General features: G+C 48.7%; 2 protein-coding genes across 7 annotated transcripts in view; both read left to right on the top strand.

The window, feature by feature from the left end:
• Positions 1-9,472: 9,472 nt before the first annotated feature.
• LYZ (lysozyme) lies at positions 9,473-11,133 on the top strand. Its single transcript, XM_005505328.3, has 4 exons — positions 9,473-9,728; positions 10,073-10,231; positions 10,469-10,547; positions 10,942-11,133. The coding sequence occupies exons 1-4, from the start codon at positions 9,575-9,577 to the stop codon at positions 11,000-11,002; spliced, it is 453 nt and encodes a 150-aa protein (XP_005505385.1). The 5' UTR covers positions 9,473-9,574; the 3' UTR covers positions 11,003-11,133.
• Positions 11,134-14,775: 3,642 nt separating this feature from the next.
• CACNA1S (calcium voltage-gated channel subunit alpha1 S) overlaps positions 14,776-20,805 on the top strand; it is a 41,729-nt gene continuing 35,699 nt past the window's right edge. For 5 of the 6 annotated variants that reach the window (XR_010467567.1, XM_065038577.1, XM_065038578.1 and 2 more), the window contains exon 1: positions 14,776-18,329. Coding sequence is in view for 4 of the 6 variants with exons in the window: in XM_065038577.1 (XP_064894649.1) it covers positions 18,169-18,329 (161 nt within the window). In the remaining 2 variants the exon portion in view is untranslated. The remainder of the gene's footprint in view (positions 18,330-20,805) is intronic. The other variant, XM_065038579.1, reaches the window with a different exon arrangement.

A 20,805-nucleotide genomic window follows, 5' to 3' on the forward strand; every position in this document is an offset into this window, starting at 1 on the left:
TTCTCCTCGGGCCTCTCTTCAATTCCTTGTCCATCTGTTCTTTTGGTCTTGGCTTCAGTTCTCTAAGTTCTTGATAGCGATGTTCAGGCAAATACTGCTCCATCTTCGGACCGACTCTCACAGCCACCCGTGGAAAGGAAGATGCCAAGAAACTCTAGAGAGTCCAACAGCATGTGTCCATAATGGTCAGAGAAATGGAGCTCAAATATTTGTGAGGAGGCTGCAAGAATTTGGCTTATTCAGCCTAGAGAAGAGACGCTGAAGAGAGGATCCAATAGCAGATTTTCAAACCCTGAAGTGTGGTGGCAGAGAAGATGGAGACAGACTCTTAGAGGGGCACAGTGAAAGGCCAAGAGAGAACTGACACAAGTTGCAAATGGAAAAATACCAACAGAGCATAATGAAAAAATCCTTCTCCCCAGGAATGGTGCAGCTATGAAATGGGCTCAGGAGGGATGTGCAATGAACATGAATAAACAGCAAGAATTAGAGATCCATGTGCAGTCACAGGGTCATGACCTCACTGCAATTACAGAGTCATGGTGGGACAGCTCACACAACTGGAATGCTGGCATGGGTGGGCTGTGTACTTTTTAGGAAAGACAGGGCAGCAAGGCAAGGCGGTGGATTTGCTCTTTAAGTGAGCAACTGGAATGTATTAAGCTCTGCCTAGAGGTGGATGAAGAACAAGTTGAGAGCTTATGGGTAAGAATTATGGGGCAGGCTAATATGGATGACATGTTGTGGGTGTTCATTACAGGCCACCTGATCAGGAAGTCAATGGGGCCTTCTACAGACAGCTGAAAGTAGCCTCAAGATCACAGACCCTGGTTCTCATGGGGGGCTTCAACAAGTCAACAAGACAACACAGCTAGGCACACACAGTCCATGAAGTTTCTGCAGAGCATTGATGATTATTTTTTGACATAGATGGTGGAAAAGCCAACAAGGAGAGGTGTGCTGCTGGACCATGCACTAACAAAAAAAGGACTGGTTGGGAATGTGAAAGCTGGGGACAGCCTTGGCTACAGTGACCATGAGATGGTGGAGTTCAGGATCCCGCATGGAGGAAGCAGGGCAATAAGTAGGATTAAAAACCTGGACTTCAAGAGAGTAACTTTGACCTCTTCAAGGGCCTGCTTGGATGAATCCCATGGGATAGGGCTCTAGAAGGTAGGGGGGTCCAAGAAAGCTGGTTGATATTCAAGCATCACTTCCTCCAATCTCAAGACTGATGTATCCCTATGAGCAAGAAATCAAGCAAAGGGAGCAGGAGATCTCCATGAACAAGCAAGGAGCTTCTGATAAAACTCTAATGGAAGGAGGAAGATTATGGAATGTGAAAAAGAGCACGGGCCACTTGGGAGGCATATAGGAATATTGTTAGAGTATGCAGGGATGCAGTGAGGAAAGACAGGCTCCATTTGGAAGTAAAACTGGCCAGGGATGCCAAGGACAACAAGGGCTTCTTCAAGTACATCAGTAGCAAAAGGAAGATTGGGAAAAATGTAGGCCCACTGCTGAATGACATGAATGCCCTCATGACGGAGGATACAGAGAAGGAAGAGTTACTGAATGCCTTCTTTGATTCAGTCTTTACTGCTAAGGATGACCCTCAGGAATCCCAGAGCCTGGAGGTAAGAGAGAAAGACTGGGGAAAGGATGAATTTCCCTTGGTTGAGGAAGATCAGGTCGGAGATCGTTTAGAAAAATTGGACACCCACAAATCCATGGGCCCTTATGGGATGCACACATGAGTGTTGAGAGAGATGTTATTGCTAGGCCACTCTCCATCAGCTTTGAAAGGTCATGGAGAACAGGCGAGGTACCTGAGGACTAGAGGAAAACCAATGTCACTCCAGCCCCCAAAAACGGAAAGAAAGACAACCCAGGAAACTACAGGCCAATCAGCCTCACCTCCATCCTTGAAAAGGTGATGGAACAGCTCATTCTGGATGTCATCTCTAAGCATGTGGAGAAAAGGAAGGTTATCAGGAGTAGTCAACATGGATTCACCAAGAGGAATTCATGGTTGACCAATCTGATAGCCTTCTATGATGGCATGGCTGGCTGGATAGATGAAGGGGGAACAAGTGGATGTTGTCTACCCTGACTTTAGTAAAGCATTTGACACTGTCTCCCATGTCAGCCTCATAGGCAAGATCAGGAAGTACGGGTTGGATAAGTGGACAGTGAAATGGATTGCGAAGTGGCTGGATCGCAGAGCTCAGAGGGTTGTGACCAACAGTGCAGAGTCTGGTTGGAGGCCTGTAGTTGGTGGGGTTCCCCAGGGCTCAGTACTGGGTCCAGTCCTGTTCACCCTGTTCATCAATGGCCTGGATGAAGGGACTGAGTGTACCCTCAGCAAGTTTGCTGACGATACTCAACTGGGAGGAAGGGCCAACACACCAGAAGGCTGTGCTGCCATTCAGGGGGACTTGGACGGGCTGGAGGAGTGGGCAGAGAAGAACCTGATGAAGTTTAACAAGGGCAAGTGTAGGGTCCTGCACCTGGGGAGGAATAATCCCATGCACCAGCACAGCTTAGAGGTTAACCTGCTGGAAAGCAGCTTTGCAGAGAAGGAGCCAGGAGTCCTGGTGAAAAACAGGATGATCATGAGCCAGCAATGTGCTCTTGTGGCCAAGAGGCCAACGGTACCTGGGGTGCCTGAGGAAGAGTGTGACCAGTAGGTCAGGGAGGTTGTTCCTCCCCCTCTACTCCGCCCTGGTGAGGGCACATCTGGAGTTGTGTGTCCAGTTCTGGGCTCTCCAGTTTAAGAAAAAGAGAGCCCAGTGGAGGGCTACAAAGGTGCTCAGGGGTCTGGAGCATCTGATTCTGTGATTCTGTGATCTTTCTTATGAGGAAAGGCTGATAAAGCTGGGTCTGTTCAGCCTGGAGAACAGAAAACTGAGAGGGGATCTTATATTGATAGAAGAAAAAAATATATATACACACACCTATATACATATGTATACATTATATATATATCTTAATGGCCAGTGTCAAGAGGATGGGACCAGCCTCCTTTCAATAGTGCCCAGTGACAGGGTGAGGGGCAACAGGCACAAACCGAAACACAGTAGGTTCCATCTGAATATGAGGAGAAACTTCTTTACTCTGAGGGTGATAGAGCACTGGAACAGGCTGGCTGGGTCTTGGAGTCTCCTTCTCTGTAGACATTCAAAACCCACCTGGACACAATCCTGTGCAACCTGTTCTAGGCGAACTTGCCTTAGCATGATCTTCACACGTCCCTTCCAGCCCCAACCATTCCATGATTCTGCCATTCTGTAACCTCCATCCTCAAAGATATTCAAGCTTTCACCAGTCAAACTGCTGAGCTACCTGGTCTAGTTTTCAAGATAGCAATACGTAGAATATAACAGATGAGATCTTAAGGTGTCCTTTCCATTGGTGATGATTTTGCTGATATTATTTTTAGAAATAATTAAATATGACAGAAGGTTTCTGTTTCTCCTAAGATGAGGGGTGTGGAATGTATTACAGAAGCAAGTGGATATTATCACCCCTTGTGAGAGCACTTGAGTTTGTTGGATTAAACAGTACATTGGATTTACAGGTCAAGGTGTTGGCAGGAGGGGCTGCAGGGGGTTCTCTGTGAGAAGAGTCCAGGGGCTGCCCCGGTGTTGGGGACAGCTGGTTCTAGCCAGCTCCAAAACGGACCCAAAGGAACTGTCTGGCCAAAGCTCAACCCATCAGCAAAGCTGGTGGTACCTCTGTGATAACATGTTTGAGAAAAGGCAGAAAATGCCACACAGGGAGAGGAGGAAAAAAAAGACTGCAAAAAAAAAAAAAAAAAAAAAAAAAACAGGGGAAACACAAAGGTCAGAGAAGAAAGGGGAGGAGGTACCTCCTGATGGAGGAGATACCCTTGCAGCCCGAGTACAACATATGCCAGAGCAGAGGAAAAGTGTGGGGAGGAAGGAGTGGCAGACAGGAACTGCTATGTAGCAAGTAGAACACCTCCATCCCTCCTGTGCCACTCAAGGGGTAATAGAGGTATCAGCACTGAAGGAATGGAGTTAAGCCTGGGAAAGGGCAGACGAAATCAATAAATAATGCTAATTTTCCCTGAGTTGTCTGCTCTGCCAGCAACAATGATGGGTAAGTGAACCTCTTGTTTTTATCTCAGTGCATGAGCTTTCTTGTTCCCACCCTTTCTATACTTTCCCCCATTTCACTGAGAAGGTCAGGGAGTGAGCAGCAGGGTGAGAATGTGGACATCAGCCAAGGCTACCTGACCACCAGCAAGGAAAAGGAAACACTGGGTTTCTCATGTTTGGAGCAAAGTGGGATGTTAGAGATTAGACTGAGGCTTCTAGCAGGGCATCTAGGGATGGTTTATTGCCTACATCTAGGGCCACTTGAGACAGCTCAGGACAGATGAAACATCTGTGTGGATCTGTCAGATATGAAACAGCACCTAGAGGAAAACTATGTGTAATCTGAATCAGTGACTGGAGGACACTTTCAGATACCTAGGACACCTCAAAAGACACTCGAAATTCTGGTGACTGAATCCTATCCTGTCTCTCTCCATGCCTCCAGCCCAATGGGAAGTTTGCTTTTCAATGCAAATGGCACTGAGTCCCACAGAAGCGACTGCAAGGGGACCTTTTGGTGGTCAAAAGCTCAGGATGTGAACACAGTTGGAACGGTACTTTCTCATCAGCTTCTCACACGCAGAAAGAAACAGAATTATAAACTAATGTGTTATCCTTGATTCTCAGCTTTTGCTGGGGACATAAATACAATCAGTGTTTCACACCTGCCCATATGAAGATGTTCTGCCACAATGATCCTATAATAATTTTAATTCCTGTACACTCATGCACAGTTGAATTCCCAGTTCCTAAATAAATCCTTATCTGACACTGTCCTCGCATCTCCCTTGTATGCAAGGTTGCAGCGAGGAGGGTATCGGTCTCTTCTCTCAAGCAACAGGATGAGATGAAACATCCTCAAGTTGTGCCAGGGGAAGTATAGATTGTATATCAGGAAAAACCTCTTCACCAAAAGTGTTGTCAAGCATTGGAACAGGATGGCCAGGAAAGTGGTTGAGTCACCATCCCTGGAGGTGTGTAAAAGATATGTAGATGTGGTGCTTAGAGACACGGTTTAGTGGTGGGCTTGGCAGTGTTAGGTTAACAGTTGGACTTGATGCTCTTAAAGGTCTTTTCCAACCTAAACGATTCCATGATTCTAAGGGAGGTGCTCTGGGATGCACAGACCCATTTTTTGGCAGTTTCCTCCTCACTGTGCCATCTTTGGACTTTTTTAGGTTCAGATGAGCCACGGTCCAGTATCAGTCAGGAACTGATCTGGAAGGCCATCTCCAGCCAGCTGTAAGACTTGTCCTCTTCCCCCCAACATTTACCAGGAATGTCTGTGGGACTATGATTCTCTCCAAAAAGGAAGCAAATAGGTAGTGTAATTAGGCGCTAGAGGAAGCTGTTTCATCACCATGAGAATGTGTCCTGCATCCCATCATGGCGATGAGAGCGAGGCATACAGAGACACAGAGACACAGACAGACACAGACAGACACAGACACAGAGTTCTTGTTAGCAGCGAGAGCAGAGCCAGGCAGAGCCGAGCTGAGCCCTCTTTAATTAGCCTTTCTCAGTTTATAGCTTTACAGATATGGGCCTGAACCAAGAGGTTAAACAGGATGCTTTTTTCAAAAGATGTTATTCCAAACACACAGGCCCAGGCCCAACATTCACACATCACACATATGGGGGCCGTTTTCTGACCCGAGATATCATTCTCACTGGCCTGGGCTATCACTCCTTACACCCATAAAAAACATACTTCTGTATAACCTATCAAAGGCCCTTTATGTTCTGACAAATTCCTGTAATTTAATCATGTCATTATTATTGGTCCAGATGGTCAACGTTAGTATTCATCTTCCTTTATCATACAACTGCTGCTCCCACACCCCGTAACAGCTGCTTTTGAGAGAAACTCATCTCTAGGTTGAGTTCGGCCTGATATCAAAAACATTTAGGTTCTGCAGCAAATCTGCCAAAAGTTGTGCTGTTAAGAAAATCAGCCAGTGAAATTTGCAAGGACGTAGATTGCGAATAAAAAACTTAAAATGAGATTTCACAAATGGTGTATATATATGGCAGAAGGATCATGGCCTATTAAGACTTGAATCTGCTCCCTGTCTTTTTTGATCAGAGTAACAATTTTAGAAGCTGAGTTTTACAGAAAGAATTGGGAAAAAAAAATCCATTCCAAATATATCAATTTGTTTGCTTTCTCATCATATTGTCCTACAACAGCCACAGGTTGCCTCTGTGTTGTAGCTATAAAAAGACAAATCCGCAAATGCAATCAAATGCAGTCAGCCTGAAAGGTTGTCATAAGTTTGTTCATCAAGGTCTCTAACCCCCTTTCGGCTTTCATGTTTATGGATATTGTTTTTCCTTACCAGATTGAAGTCCTGTTTCAGTTCTGTCTCAGTTCTATCAGTGTAGTGTTGGCTTTACCAGATACTTCAGCTGCCCATACTAGTGGAAATACAGCATCCAAAATTTCCTTGGAGATTCCTCACTTGCAGCAAGCAGATCTGCACCATCCAAGCATCTTCTTATGGGACATGCAACTAAACAGAGTTCTCAGAAAAGTTATTTGAGCTTACAATTTACTTAACAAATCTTGACCTAAGAGAGGTATAGGGCTTTCTGGCAAATAGAAGAATTCATGTGTTAAAACTTTGTTCCAAATTTGACCTTCCATTGGTTTCAAAAATGGCCTTTATTTCTTTCCCATGACCCCAAGAACTAGCATGGTGGATATACTAAGAAGTGTCTTACAACTACTGACCACTGAATAAGTTTATTAAAAAAATCTTTGGTTTAATTTCCCAACTTCATTGGAACTACGGATCTGCTAAGGAGGCCTTTAAATTTCACCCTCAGACTGCTCCATTCAGTGTTACAGTTCTCTAGAAGCAACGTCACTGCAGCAGAGAGGCCGGGGGATGGAGAAACCCCCCCTTTTGCTGCTTTAGCAGCGGGCAGACAGCTTTTTCTATTTTATTTTTTTGGTCTTTTTCTTGCTGCAGTTTATATACAGGCAAGGCCACGCAGGAGGTGTAATCACTGGTGCCGAGTGGGAGCTGCCAGTCCCTGGCAGACCCCTTGGTTAAATGAGCTGAGTTTATCTTGCACATTGACACAGGCCTGAAATTTATTTTATAGCCGTACAGCACAGGCCTGGTTTCTTTTTGCCTCTTTTTTTCATTCCTGCTATTATACACTTTATATGCAATTCCAACTGGCTGAGCTCCTCAGCCCCATTTACCTTTTGCAATTTCTTATAGATGTCAATAAACAGCATATTAAACATTAAACAAAAAAGGTTATTCCAAACACACAGGCCCAGGCCCAACATTCATACATCACACATATGGGGGCGGTTTTCCGACCCAAGATATCATTCTCACTGGCCTGGGCTATCACTCCTTACACTCATAAAAAACATACTTCTGTATAACCTATCCAAGCCCCTTTATGTTTTGACAAATTCCTGTAATTTAATCATGTTAGTATTATTGGTCCAGATGGTCAACGTTAGTATTCACCTTCCTTTATCATAAAACTGCCGTTCCAACACCCCATAACAGCTGCTTTTGAGAGAAACACATCTCTAGGTTGAGTTTGGCCAGAGGTATCGGTTCCTTCATGAAGAAACTCAAAGAGAACTGGTCTTCAGATTGACGCATTTTTTTTTATAAGTAGTGCTGCATTAAAAATTAGGAAAGAAGACACCTCCAGAATGAGGCATCCACAGTCACTAGCCACTTTGGAAAGTGTCTCATGTATCATTTAACAATAGATACCACCAGCAGTATGAGATTTCTGTAAAAGTTACAGTTTCTTCTGAGACATCTACAGCTAAAGCTGTTCTAGCACTTTGACATTATTCTATGTCCATGTATCTGCCATTGGAGATGCAAATGATGATGAACCAGAACACTAATGCCTTAAAAAGCTGTATATGACTAATTTAGTCGGTATCTGAATGCCAGAACCCCAGGCTTTAAACTCCTACTTCCCACAGTGGGATCAAACGTGGGCCAGAATGGTTCCCAGTCCTGCCCTCTAAACTACTAGTGTGTCCTTTCATAAGCTCAGACATAAGGTACTTTTTACCAGTCTTAATGCCACTGAGTACACCTTGAGACATGGCACATGAGAAGCCTCCATCCTAGACTAGCCTCTCGGACAACATCATTCCCAGACCCAGGGTAACAGTAAGCCCCTGTATTGGTTGTGGCTGGAATAGAGTTAAATTTCTTCATAGTGGATTGTATGGAGCTGTGTTTTGGATTTGTGCTGAAAACATTGTTGATAACGTAGGGGTGGTTTAGTTCCTGCTGGGCAGAGCTTACAGAGTCAAGGCCTTGCTGCTCCTCACACTGACCCACCAGCGTGTGGGTTGGGAGCACAAGAAGCTGGGAGGGGACACACCTGGGGCAGCTGAGCCCACCTGGCCAAAGGGGTATTCTATACTATGTGATGTCATGCTCAGCAATAAAAGCTGAGGGAAGAAGAAGAAAGGGGAGGACATTTGGAGTGATGGCATTTGCCTTCCCAAGTAACTGTTACATGTGATGAAGCCCTGCTTTCCTGAAGGTGGCTGAGCATCTTCCTGCTGACGGAAAGCAGTGTATTAGTTCTTTATTTTGCTTTGATTGTGAGAACAGCTCTTGCTTTACCTTTTACCCTGTCTTTTTCTGAACCCACAAGTTTTCTCACTTTTACCCTTAAAATTCTCCCCCTCAACCCACCACTGGGGATAGACCAAGTGACTTGCAACCTGCTGGGGTTACACTGTGAAACCCAAGGTAACTACAGCCTTTGATCCATGAAGTGTCTGTAACCCCAACCATCAAATTTTGGTAAGTACAGTATCCTAAAATTAACGCATGTGTAGCCAAACCCTCATTTAAAGCAACCTGGTGTGACTTCTGTTCTTGTGATTACCCAAAAAGGATCTCTATAGCAACCCTGCCCTCAAATCATAGAACAGTTCCAAACTGCATCAATAGCATCGACTTAAGGCTGGTCCTAACACATAGGTAACTGTAATTTAATTGTAAACTCAGTCTTTGACATTACTGTAACAGTGACTCTTGGGGTTTTCCCAGCCTTTGCTAATAGATAAATCCCAGCTCAACTCCTATGGCAACCATAACCATGATCTCAATGTTATGTCTAAATTTCTTTGCTGGAGTAACTATGTGCTTTTGGAATACCAAACTGGGAACTGGTGGATTGTCTGTGGCATGCACACGCTCCATCCAGGCAGGACTGGTGAAACAGGTACTGGCACCCTCCAGAAATTGTCTTTGGCTTTTGGCCCACTTCCTTATTGACTTCTTATTATTGTAAAGGCCTCCCACATTTCCCAGGAAGGCTTGGCTTGGCCCGTTGGTCCTCATCCGGGTAGCAGGAATAAAAGGGTGGCATTGAAGGCAGTCCTGACAAACAGAGAGCTCAAGTCACTTGGGCACTTCCTTGCTGTGGACTGCAGTATGAGAACGTCAATGCTCTTCGTCGGCTATCTTCTCATCTTCCTTGGCTTGGCTCTGCCAGGCACACAGGCAAAAGACATCCCCCGATGTGAATTGGTGAAGATCCTTCGTCGGCATGGCTTTGAGGGCTTTGTGGGCAAAACTGTAGCTGACTGTGAGTATAATAAGCTTCTGCTGCACCTCTCTGCCTATACCACCCTTGTCCCTCTCATCTTCTTTACAGTCTTCCAACAGTACTATTCTGTCCCTCCATTCCTTTGACTTCATCATCTCTCTTCCTCATCCCCTTGCTTGCCCCCTTCTATTGCTTACACTAAAAATAGCCATTCAGAGCTTTATCTTTCCAAGAGTTTATCTATCCGTTTGTCAGACTTACAATATCAACAGGTTAATTACTTCTCCAGCTCTTCATTCATCCTTAATCCCTTCATCTCTTTCCTCTTACTTACCCTGGGCATATTTGATGTTCCTCCTCTGGGTTGTCTCTTCTTCCCACAGGGGTCTGCCTGGTAAAACACGAGAGCGGTTACAGAACTACAGCATTTAATAACAATGGTCCAAGTAGGGACTATGGGATCTTTCAGATCAACAGCAAGTACTGGTGTAACGATGGCAAGACCCGTGGATCCAAGAATGCCTGTAATATCAATTGCTCAAGTAAGTGGTGAGACAGAACAGAGAGTCTTTCTTCATCCACTCTATGAAAGCACCTTGATCTGCCCATGACATCTGTCTATCAGCTGCTTTGGGCATTTCTTTCCTTGTGTACTATTCATCCATCTCCCCAGTATCCCAGCTGCCCTTCCTGATGAACACCTTTCTCTCTGCCCATCTATCCCTGCTCTCTCTGTACTCTGCTTTCCTCCATACTGACCTTTTCTCCCTTCTCTACAGAATTACGAGATGATAACATTGTGGATGATATTCAGTGTGCCAAGAAGATTGCCAGAGAGGCTAGAGGCCTCACACCCTGGTAAGGATATTTGCAGTGGGCACTGGGAAAGAGGGGGCAGAGACATGAAAGAAAATCCTGCTTTTGACTGGTGTGGGGGTAGAGGCAATTGGTGAGAAGATGTATTTGGTAAAGTTTAGCACAGTCCTTCTTCTAGAGCTGAAAGGAGAACTGAGGAGTTCTGGCTCCCAGGACCTGCTCTAACTCCTTACATTTCCCTCCCCTCCCAGAGCTCTCCCTTTTGTTTCCTTCCCCTTCCTCCAGCTCCCTGAAGCTCATCAGAATTTTCATTGATTCATATCTTTCATGCCCAGCTTTCTTCACCCAAGACTCTCAAAGACTAACCAAGTTTGATTTTAGAAGCAATTCAATCATTATTTACCTCCTCAAATTACATCATGTGTTTATTTTCCAGGGTCGCCTGGAAAAAATATTGCCAGGGCAAAAACCTGAGTTCCTATGTCAGGGGTTGCTAAATCACTCCACAAGCGGTGACTGTTTCCTCAGGATCATGAATGGTGAAGAATGTGGGTGTATGAAGAATGCTAGGGAACATGGATGGGTGCAGGGAATTGCTTTATGTTTATGCAATAAAGGGATGCTCTAACTTTTGTCTTGCGTGAATGTATAAGCCAATATGAAAGGCATGTTTATTTAGATGGCTGAATCTGAAAAACAAAATGCTCAAATTAGCCTTTCCTGAAGACACTTTTCCCAGCTACACAGCAGATGGTGGCTCTTTCCCCTTCTGTGACCCAGGAGACTTCATTAAGTAACTCAGGGCAGAGCTTGTGTCCATGAAGATTTTGAGAAAACTCAAAAACACTTGCGTCAAATCCTTACCTTGTCATTGTCTTCAGCGCAAGTACTTTCCATCTATTTGAGGATTCAAACAAACCTTCTTATATGGGGTTTTGGCTTGTGGGTTCAACACTTGTAAAGGGATGCTTTCTGTCTACCTAAAAATTAAGATATGCGTGCATCTCCAAGGGACGTACTCAACAAGAAAAGATCAGGGGTTGTGGAAGTAAATGAAACATGTCCCTGCTCGGGGCTGCTGAATCCTGCCACAGCTCCATAACCCCAGGGGCAACCCGAGGTGAGACTGAGCCAGGGTTCCCAGCAGGCACACAGATACACACACAGAGATGTCAACACGTATATATATGACTATTAACAATTCAGAAGGGATAGGTGAGGAAGGGGAGGCAGTGGGGTAGCTCTGTATGTTAGGGAGTGTTTTGACTGTTTAGAGCTTGATGTTGGTGATGACATGGTTGAGCATTTATGGGTAAGAATCAGAGGGAAGGAAAACAAGGCAGATATCCTGGTAGGAGTCTGTTACAGACCACCCAAGCAGGATGAAGAGGCAGATGAAATATTCTATAAGTAGCTGGGAGAAGTCTCACGTTGACTAGCTCTTGTTCCCAGGGGGAACTTCAACTTACCAGATGTCTGCTTGAAATACACGTTGAGGGGAAACAGTTCCTGAAGTGTGTGGAGGTGAATTTCCTGACACAGCTGGTCACTGAGGCAACCAGGGAAGGGTTCTGTTGCACCTGGTGTTTGTGAGCACAGAAGGACCGTGGGTGATGTGGTGGTGAAGGCCGCCTTGGGCATGGTGATCACAAAATCGATAGAGTTTTTGATTCTTGGAGAAGTAAGGAGGTGGGTCAGCAGAAGTGCTGCCTTGGATTCCTGAAGGGCAGACTTTGACCTGTTTAGGGGACTGGTTGACAGACTCTCTCAGGAGGCAGCTCTGAAGGGTCAAGGAGTCCAGGAAGGCTGGTCGCTCTTCAAGAAGATGGTCTTAGAGGTGCAGGAACAGGCTGTCACTGTGTACTGAGCGACTAGCTGGTGGACAAAAAGACCAGCCTGGCTGCACAGAGAGCTTTGGCTGGAAATCAGAAAAAAAAATGAGAGTTTATGACCTTTGGAAGAGGGGGCAGGTAACTCAGGAAGACTACAGGGATGCCATGAAGTTATGCAGGGGGAAAATTAGAAGGGCCAAAGCCCAACTAGAACAGGCTACTGATGTAAAAGGGTAATGGTACCAGTTGTACTCAGACTACCCACCCCCTGAACTGGAAGAGAGGGATGTGGAGCAGAATGAAGTCCCCATAATCCAAGGCAAAATGGTTAGCAACCTGCTACACCACTTAGACAAACACAAGTCTATGGGGCTCAATAGGATCCACCCAAGGGTGTTGAGGGAGCTGGCAGGGGTGCTCATCGAGGCACTTTCCATTATTTATCAGCAGCCCTGACTAACCAGGGAGGTCCCAGTTGACTGGAAGGTGGCAAATGTGACGCACATCTACAAGAAGGTCTGAAAGGAGGATCCAGAGAATCACAGGTCTGTCAGTCTGACCTCGGTGTCAGGGAAGGTCATGGAGCTGAGGTCATGTCCTGAGTGACATCACACGGTACATACAAGACAAACAAGTGATCAGGCCCCATCAGCAGGGGTTTGTGAAAGGCAGGTCCTGCTTGACCAACCTGATCTCCTTCTACGACAAGGTGACCCGTTTAGTGGATGAGGGAAAGGCTGTGGATGTTGTATACCTGGATACAGACTTTGACAGATTTTTCCATAGCATTCTCCTGGAGAAACTGGCAACTCACGGCTTGGATGGGTGTACTCTTCGATGGATAAAGAAATGGCTGGAGGGCCAAGCCCAAAGATTTGTGTTGAATGGAGCCAAATCCAGTTGGTGGTTGGTCACGAGTGGTATTCCCCAGGGCTCAGTACTGGGGCCAGTTCTGCTTCATCTCTTTATCAACGGTCTGGATGAGGGGATCAAATGCACTCTCAGTAAGTTTGTAGATAACACCAAGTTGGGTGGGAGTGTTGATCTGCTGGAGGCTTGGAAGGCCATGCAGAGGGATCTGGATGAGCTGGATCAATGGGCTGAAGCCAATTGTCTGAGGTTCAAAAAGGCCAAGTGCCGGGTCCTGCACTTGAGTCACAACAACCCCATCAACGCTCCAGGTTTGGGGAAGAGCGGCTGGAAAGTGCTTGGGGGAAAGGGACCTCGGGGTTTTGGTGACAGCAGCTGAACATGAGCCAGCATGTGCCCAGGTGGTCAGAAAGGCCACCAGCATCCTGGCTGGTTCCAGCACTGGTGTGGCCAGCAGGCCCAGGGCAGTGACCGTCCCTGTACTGGGACCTGGGGAGCCCAAACCTCAAATCCTGGGGGCAGTTTTGGGCCCCTCATGCCAAGAGAGGCCTTGAGGTGCTGGAGCAAATTGAGAGAAGAGAACGGAGCTGGTGAGGGGCTGGAGCACAAGTGTGATGGGAGCGGCTGAGGGACCTGGGGGGTTCAGCTGGAGAACAGGAGCTGAGGGGAGACCTTCTGATCTCTGAACTGCCTGAAAGGAGCTTGGAGCCAGGGGGGGTCGGGCTCTGCTCCCCAGGAACAAGTGCCAGGAGCAGAGGAAACGGCCTCAAGTTGCGCCAGGAGAGGTTGAGGTTGGATCTTGGGAACAATTTCTTCCCCAAAGGGCTGTGGGGCATTGGAACAGGCTGCCCAGGGCAGTGCTGGAGTCACCATCCCTGGAGGGGTTTAAAACATGTAGATGAGGTTCTTAGGGACATGGTTTAGTAGTGGACTTGGCAGTGCTGGGTTAATGGTTGGATTCAATGATCTTACAGGTCTTTTCCAACCTAAACCATTCTATGATTTTACAACATACACACGCGTATATACACATATATATGACTGGCCACACAAAATAAGACACACACAGCACACACAAAAACACAAACTGCACCAGTGGCCGCATCCTGTTCCCCTCTCTGGCTGATCAGAATGAAGGTCCTTTAGTCCTTGAGTGGGAAATATACACATATATATACACACACACATATGTATATATTTGCACACACGCACAGGTGTGCAATCAGCCCTCTCCAGCAGCTGGGTCAGCCCCTCTGCCTGCCTCTGGATCCCACCCAATCTCACCAGTTGCTGGCACCTGTACACACCAGCCCCGCGGCCGCATCTCCCTCCGACACACTGACGTGTGTCCACGGGTCTCGGCTGTCCCCACGCCAGCCCGCGAACTCCCGTGGTCCCTCGAGCAGCCACCTGCGGGCCGCGGCCGACTCAGGCGTGTGGCCGGCCCGCGCCGCAGCAGCTGCCGGCGGGTCCGCAATCGCGGGAGCCTGGCGGGAGCGGGGCCGGGCGAGGGGCGGGAGCGGGGCCGACCGAGGGGCGGGTTCCCGTTCCTGCTGCCGCCCGGCTGCCGGCAGCGCAGATCGGCTCGGTGGGGCCGCCCTGCGGAAGCTCCGTCCCGGCGGCCCCGGAGGAGCCGCTGCCGGGTCTCCCGCTCCGGCCGAAGGTTCCCGCGGCGCGTCGCGGCTTTGGCTGGCGTGTGCGGGAGGGAGAGCCCGCCGTGGGTCTGCGCAGGACATGCTGCCCGCTGCCGTCTGTCTGTCCGGCTCGGGCGGCCCCGACGGACAGGCTGGGCAGGGTGCTGCGGGTGCTGGGCTCTGGAGCCGTCGGGGCGTGCACGTCTGTGAGCGCCGGAAGCTGCGAGGTGTTCGCTGGCGTGGTCACTGCGGGAGAACCGGCAGCGCAGGCGGCGTGTCCATCCCTGCGCTTCCCGCAGCGGGAGAAGACGCCGTCACGGGCTCACTGCGTTCGGGGCCCTTCCTGAGGGTCTGTGCGCGGTGACAGAGCCGGAGATGAACACGAAGGCTCATGAAGTATGCGAGGAAGACAAGGATGGATGTCAAGTGGTTTCGCGAGGAAGTGATCTGTCCCTGCTGGGCAGGTAGGGACGTCTCCGTAGAGCCCAGCACTGCGGCGTGTTTTGTTAAAGCTGTAGGAAACAATTACCTTGGCAATTTAATAGGCCCAGGCAGGATCTCTCAGCAAAGCATATTTTATTAACGATTTTGCAAGATCAAATGTTCTACGTAAAGGTAGGTGCACATAATAGGGCAAAAAACTCCTTATATTCCCCCAAAATCCCGACCGCATTTTTCCTCCCCTGTTCCCCATTGGTTGGCAGTTTATAGACTGCCTGACACCTGCCCCAGTTTACATATTTAATTCATCTAATTCTAACAATACCCTTCCCCTTATCGATCTATTTAGAATATGGATTCCTGGCTCTTTGGCTGATCTTCCCCCTAGATGGACTTTTAAAATACAGGTATCAGTTTGCATTCTGGGATTAGTTCAAAGAGACTTTGTTTTACATTAAGGATTCATAGTCTGATGTCTCTCAGTTCTTTCCCTCTGGATAGGGCCAGGTGCCAGGTCCCCAGTTTTGTAAAAACAACATTCCTTCGTTAAACGTTCCTTACCAAGCCGTGTCAGGATGGCGTTTGCCAACGCAGCCCTGTGCAAAACACAAAGCGCAGCAAAGTGGTGAGTGGCTGCCAGCAGCTGCACACGGTGTGTGTGAGCGAAGAGGTGCAGAGGAGGTCAGAGACACCCCCAGCATCCTTCTCCCCAGCTCGCTCACCCTGCCCTCTTCCTCTGGGACTTTTCCAGGGTGACTCAACGAGCAGATGTTTCTTCCCGGGTGCACCGCTAGATGGGCCCCGCGCCCTTGCTGTCTGTGTGACAGGTTTTCCTGCACAGGCAGCAGCAGAAATATGGCTCCTGGTTTTCACTAGGGGGCTTAGGGGGAAGAACGAGGACTAAATAAGAAATGGGAACATGTGTGGACCTGCCTCACATGGAGCCTTCAGCAGGAATGATTTGACTCTGATTTGCACGAAATGCAGCAGAGTGGTGTTGAATGAGGCAAGTTACTAATTTAAGCCCTTATAGTGGAGGCCCCCCCTTCTCCAAAGTGCCTCAAAATGGGCTGGGGCAGCTGCAGGACTTGCTCTCCCGTGCTGTGTCCCTGCCACGAGCAGGAGAGATCGGTTCCCGGGCACTGTGGCCCCCCTGGCCCTCAGCACTGTCTGCTGCACAGCTGCACAGTCATGTCCCTCCACACTGCACAGCAAAGGCAGCGGAGCTTTGAGCACGGCAGCGTGATGCAGTGGGCACAGCAGCTCCCGGGATGCATGGGGCTGACTGCGGTGAAACAGAGAAATAAGCTTAACAGCAGAGTCCATTATACTGTTAAGCAGCATCCTTTATTTTATCAGTGCTGGCAAACACTGGGGATCATCCTCCATAAGTTCTCCAAAGACAAATGCTCTTGCATTGCTTGTATTCACATGCATATTACATATGCGTTACAATTTTTGAAAATTTTGACATGCAATACATCTATACTAAGAAATAATTGAAGATGTTAGTTATAACTGTTTAGTTTCTTACTTACAATGCATCTATTAATTATTAGTTAAATATAAACTAAGCACTCTGCTTCTAAACAATGTATTAATTAATCTTCTGTCTCCCTCTTGTCATGCAGAAGGATCTAAAACTTGAAAAATATCCCCTTGTTCTGCAGGTGGTCAGAAAGCATTGATCATGTCAATTGGTTAATGATGGGTACATCTTTTATAACTTAATCACAGTATATATCAATTTGGAAGCTTCTCTTCTGGGGCACAGCTGGTCGGTCGCGTCAGTAACATCTCTGTAGGACAGGGTTACCATTTGCCTTGGGACATAACTGTAAGTAATAAGATCGCTGCAATTATTTTGCTGACTCAGTCCAGGAAACCCCAGAAAAAAAACCCACGAGCAATCCTTTCTGGTGCCTCAGTTTCCCCTGCTGTGAAGAGGTGCTGGTAACCTGCTTCTGTCCCAGCCCGCCTTCCAGCTCAGGAGTTGCCATAATTGTTCATCCAGTTGGGTTTTCCCAAGCCCAGCTGGACTTGCCAAGACACAATCCGACCCCAGGCATCCCCCATGCCCTGCAAGCAGGACTGGGGAGGTGAAGCTTAGCAAGGGGTTGTTGGAGTGACCAGTGCCAGCCAAAGGTTCCTTCTGCCCCTCCAGAAAAGCAAGACAGAGCACTTTTTGAAATCACCGTGATTCCCTGGAGTTCTGAGGTTGGGGTCAAGTCCCTGTCAGTAAGGTAGACCCAGCCCCAGACACCCTACAGCCCTGGGATCGTGGGATCTGGGGCTCATTGGAGCAGTTTGCACCAAATGAAGGTAAAATTCTGCAGAGAGAGGGGACTGATCAGCTTGTGGTGTAATCTTCTTTGGGAACCAGGCAGAGCTGGATTCTCCATCTCACCCTGACTAAAGTGATTCAGCAAATGGGGCTGCATGCATTGCCCCAGGCAACCTGGCTTCCCAGCTGGGGCAACTGGGGGAACTGGGGAGAGGGCTGACCTGGGACAAAGGCACTTTTCTTTCGGAGACAGCGTGCCCAGCCTGTTCCCACCCCCAGCCAGCTCGGTGGCATGTGAAGCACTCGCCTTCCTCCCAGCGTGCCGGGTTAAGAAGCAACAGCTGCAGGGGCCCTTTTGCTGCCTCAGGAGCTGTGACAGCACCCGGGAGCCAGGCTGGCATCTAAATTTAAACTCATGCTTTGTGTGTTTGTACGCGCGAGTGCAGGCTCCAGCCCCCACTCCCCCACCGCCTCCCCCGGTGCACGGAGGAGACGGACTCTTCAAGAAGGGAGATCCAGAGGAGCTCCAGCTGGCTGGGATCTGGGGAAGGGGGGCTTGGCTGTGGGGCAGGAGGGGGAGAAACAGCTAGGGGACAAACATCATGGAGCCTGCTTCACCCCAGGATGACGTGAAGAAGAAGCAACAGAAGGACAAGTCCAAGAAGCCGGTGCCACCAGCAGCCCCCCGGCCAGCCAGGGCTCTGTTCTGCTTAACGCTGCAAAACCCGCTGCGGAAGGCATGCATCAGCATCGTGGAGTGGAAGTATCCTTCTGGCCGTGCGGGCTGGGGAGCACTCTGGTGTGCGCCTGTGAGCGTGGGTGCTGGGGAGCGGGACCCCGTGGGCTGCAGGCAGGATTGCTGACAGCCCTTTTCAATCCTGGGCTGAGTGGCTCATCAGGTCCGTAAAAGGCAACGAGGCACTTGGGGAGCCCCAATAGGATGCCCGGGCAAAGGCAACGGAGGCATGAATAGGCTTGTGGGTGACGCTGGGGCTGAGACGTGGGTCAGGGCAGGGGGACATTTGGGTGGTGTAGGGACAGGCAGGGACAGCCTGGGTGACAAAGGACTTGTGGGAGTAGACAGGTTTTGTGCTGGCAGGAGCTGTGCTGGGGAGAAACGGGACAGCCCACCACGGGGAGAGAGGGTTTGGTGTGTGAGAAGGGGGCACAGTGCAGGTGGGGATGGGGCCAGGCTGGGGGAGCAGGAGCTGGGGGCAACAGGCTGCTCCAGGGGAGAGGTTTCTGGGTGGGTAGCGAGGCCATGGCGAGCTGCTTGGGATGGCTCTTGGTGTGTGTCAGCGCTTGCCTGATCCCGCAGCTGCTCCGTGCCCTGGTCAGGGGGGGATCGCCAGCATCCCCCGAATCCCAATGCCACTGTTTTCCCCTTTAGCCCCCTTTCCCGTCCCTTCCTGGCACTGCTGTCACAGGTGAAGGCTTTTGTGAGTGATACTGTTCAGTGTGTCTCTAATTTAACTTAGGGATGAGTTTTAGGGGGTTGCTCTTTGGCCATCTTCTCACTGGGGCATTATAGCTTTGAAATACCAAAATGTCATGTTTCTGCCACCCATCTGGGAACTATTTTAGGCCTTTGGATATTGCTTTGTTCATCTGTATTTTGCAAAACGGAAGAGGATGGGAGACAAAACATTTCACTTTGGCTTCAGCAAAACATTTTTGCTCAAGCAAAAGCAATGGAATTTTGGGATGTTTCCAGCAACTTTCCACCCCAGCTTTTCTCATTTCATTTGCTGAACCTGTCTGCATGGTCCTGGCCTTGGCAGGATCGTTCCAGCCCCGGCCCGGCTTTGGTCCTCCAGGAGGTGGCCAGGTCACCTTAGGCTGCCTGTGTTGCTGTTTGCATGGTGCCACAGGGACACCAAAACCATGTCCGTGCTCTGCCGGGGGTGCCATTGTGCTTGAAGCCCACAGTGCCCATTTGCAGGCGCTCAGGGCATACTCACATCTCTGGTGGTGCTGTGCTGGCCATAGATTTTGAGCCCCTGTTCCTTCACTATCCTTCAAGGAGAGAAAGCAGAGCTAAAATTGGGGATATCTCTGTTTCTGCATCTCTGGCATGAGGACTGGATCATTGTACAACACGTGGAAGGGAACTGTGTCTGTGTCTTCAGTAGGTGCTAAGTGTGGAAGAAACTTGTGCACACGCCCTTATGGCAGGGGAAGAGCTGGAAATAGGGCTTGCATCTTCCAACATGCTTAAACACATTCTTCCTCCAGTGCCAAGGAATGCCAGAGAGAGTGTGTGACACAGTGGGGTCTTTCTGACATGGGTGCCCTGGAAGGGGTGTGTGGAGGGAGAGGTGGGTGTCCCACCAGGAAGGCTGCAGGTGTGGATGGTTCTGACCTGTGCAGGACAAATGATCCAGGGCATCAGGTTTCTCCAGCGCCTCTCTTGCGTCTGGCTGTATTTATACCCAAATGCACCTGACTGCCCTCATTCAGGGATCAGGGTTCGCATGGCATGACAGGGTCGTTCCAGTTCCTGATGGTTGTTATGGTCCTCAGAGCCAGGCAAGCTGCCAAGGGGAGATTAGCTGTGACCATTTTCTGTGGCGATACCTGGCATCTGAGTTCGCTATAGCAGTGCACATCCCTGTTCTTTGGGTCCATCTCTGCTGTATAGCTTCTGCTGCCAGAGCACAAAGCTGAGCCACAGGAGTGGTCCAGGGTCTTTTCCAGGCAGTTGCAGAGTGGGCAGTATCACTGCACTCAGCCTAAGGTGGGTGGAGGTCAGGCTGGCTGAGGCAGAGGGGTTTCTATGCTGAAATTTGCTCACATCTCAAAAAGCATGTATGTTAGCATAAGAAAATCTGGGTACTCTGCAAATTGCTGAGTACTGTGTGCTCGACAATTAGCCCAACAAGTTGATGGTTGTTGGGACATGTCAAGCTTTGTGGTGTCACCCTGGTATTTCAGGTCATTTTGCAGCCAGGAGTACTTAAAGGCAGATGGGTGAGGAGTCTGGGGACCCTGCAGAATCACAGAGCTGCAGGGCACTAAGGGCCTAATTCATGCAAAACTTAACAAGACTTTAGCAGCAGAACTTAGAATGATATTACCTTTATATGTTCAAGAAAAAGTAAAAGAGAGAGAGTGAAGGAAAACTGAGATATCAGAAAGAGAGAGAAAGGTATCACCACTCCACAGGTGTTCAGTCCTGAGATGTCCTATGGAGGGGGATGGATGTGTTGAAGCCTTTGCTCACGCTGCACAGCATATAC

Source organism: Columba livia, chromosome 22, assembly GCF_036013475.1.
Source record: "Columba livia isolate bColLiv1 breed racing homer chromosome 22, bColLiv1.pat.W.v2, whole genome shotgun sequence".
Classification (NCBI taxonomy): Eukaryota; Metazoa; Chordata; class Aves; order Columbiformes; family Columbidae; genus Columba; species Columba livia.

What these genes read in the sequence shown, in the direction of transcription:
- LYZ (XM_005505328.3), top strand. Translation starts at nt 9,575, where the DNA reads ATGAGAACGTCAATGCTCTTCGTCGGCTATCTTCTCATCTTCCTTGGC. An exon ending in CTGTAATATCAATTGCTCAA is followed by an intron (nt 10,232 to 10,468) that starts GTAAGTGGTGAG and finishes CCTTCTCTACAG; the next exon opens with AATTACGAGATGATAACATT. An exon ending in GCTAGAGGCCTCACACCCTG is followed by an intron (nt 10,548 to 10,941) that starts GTAAGGATATTT and finishes TTTATTTTCCAG; the next exon opens with GGTCGCCTGGAAAAAATATT.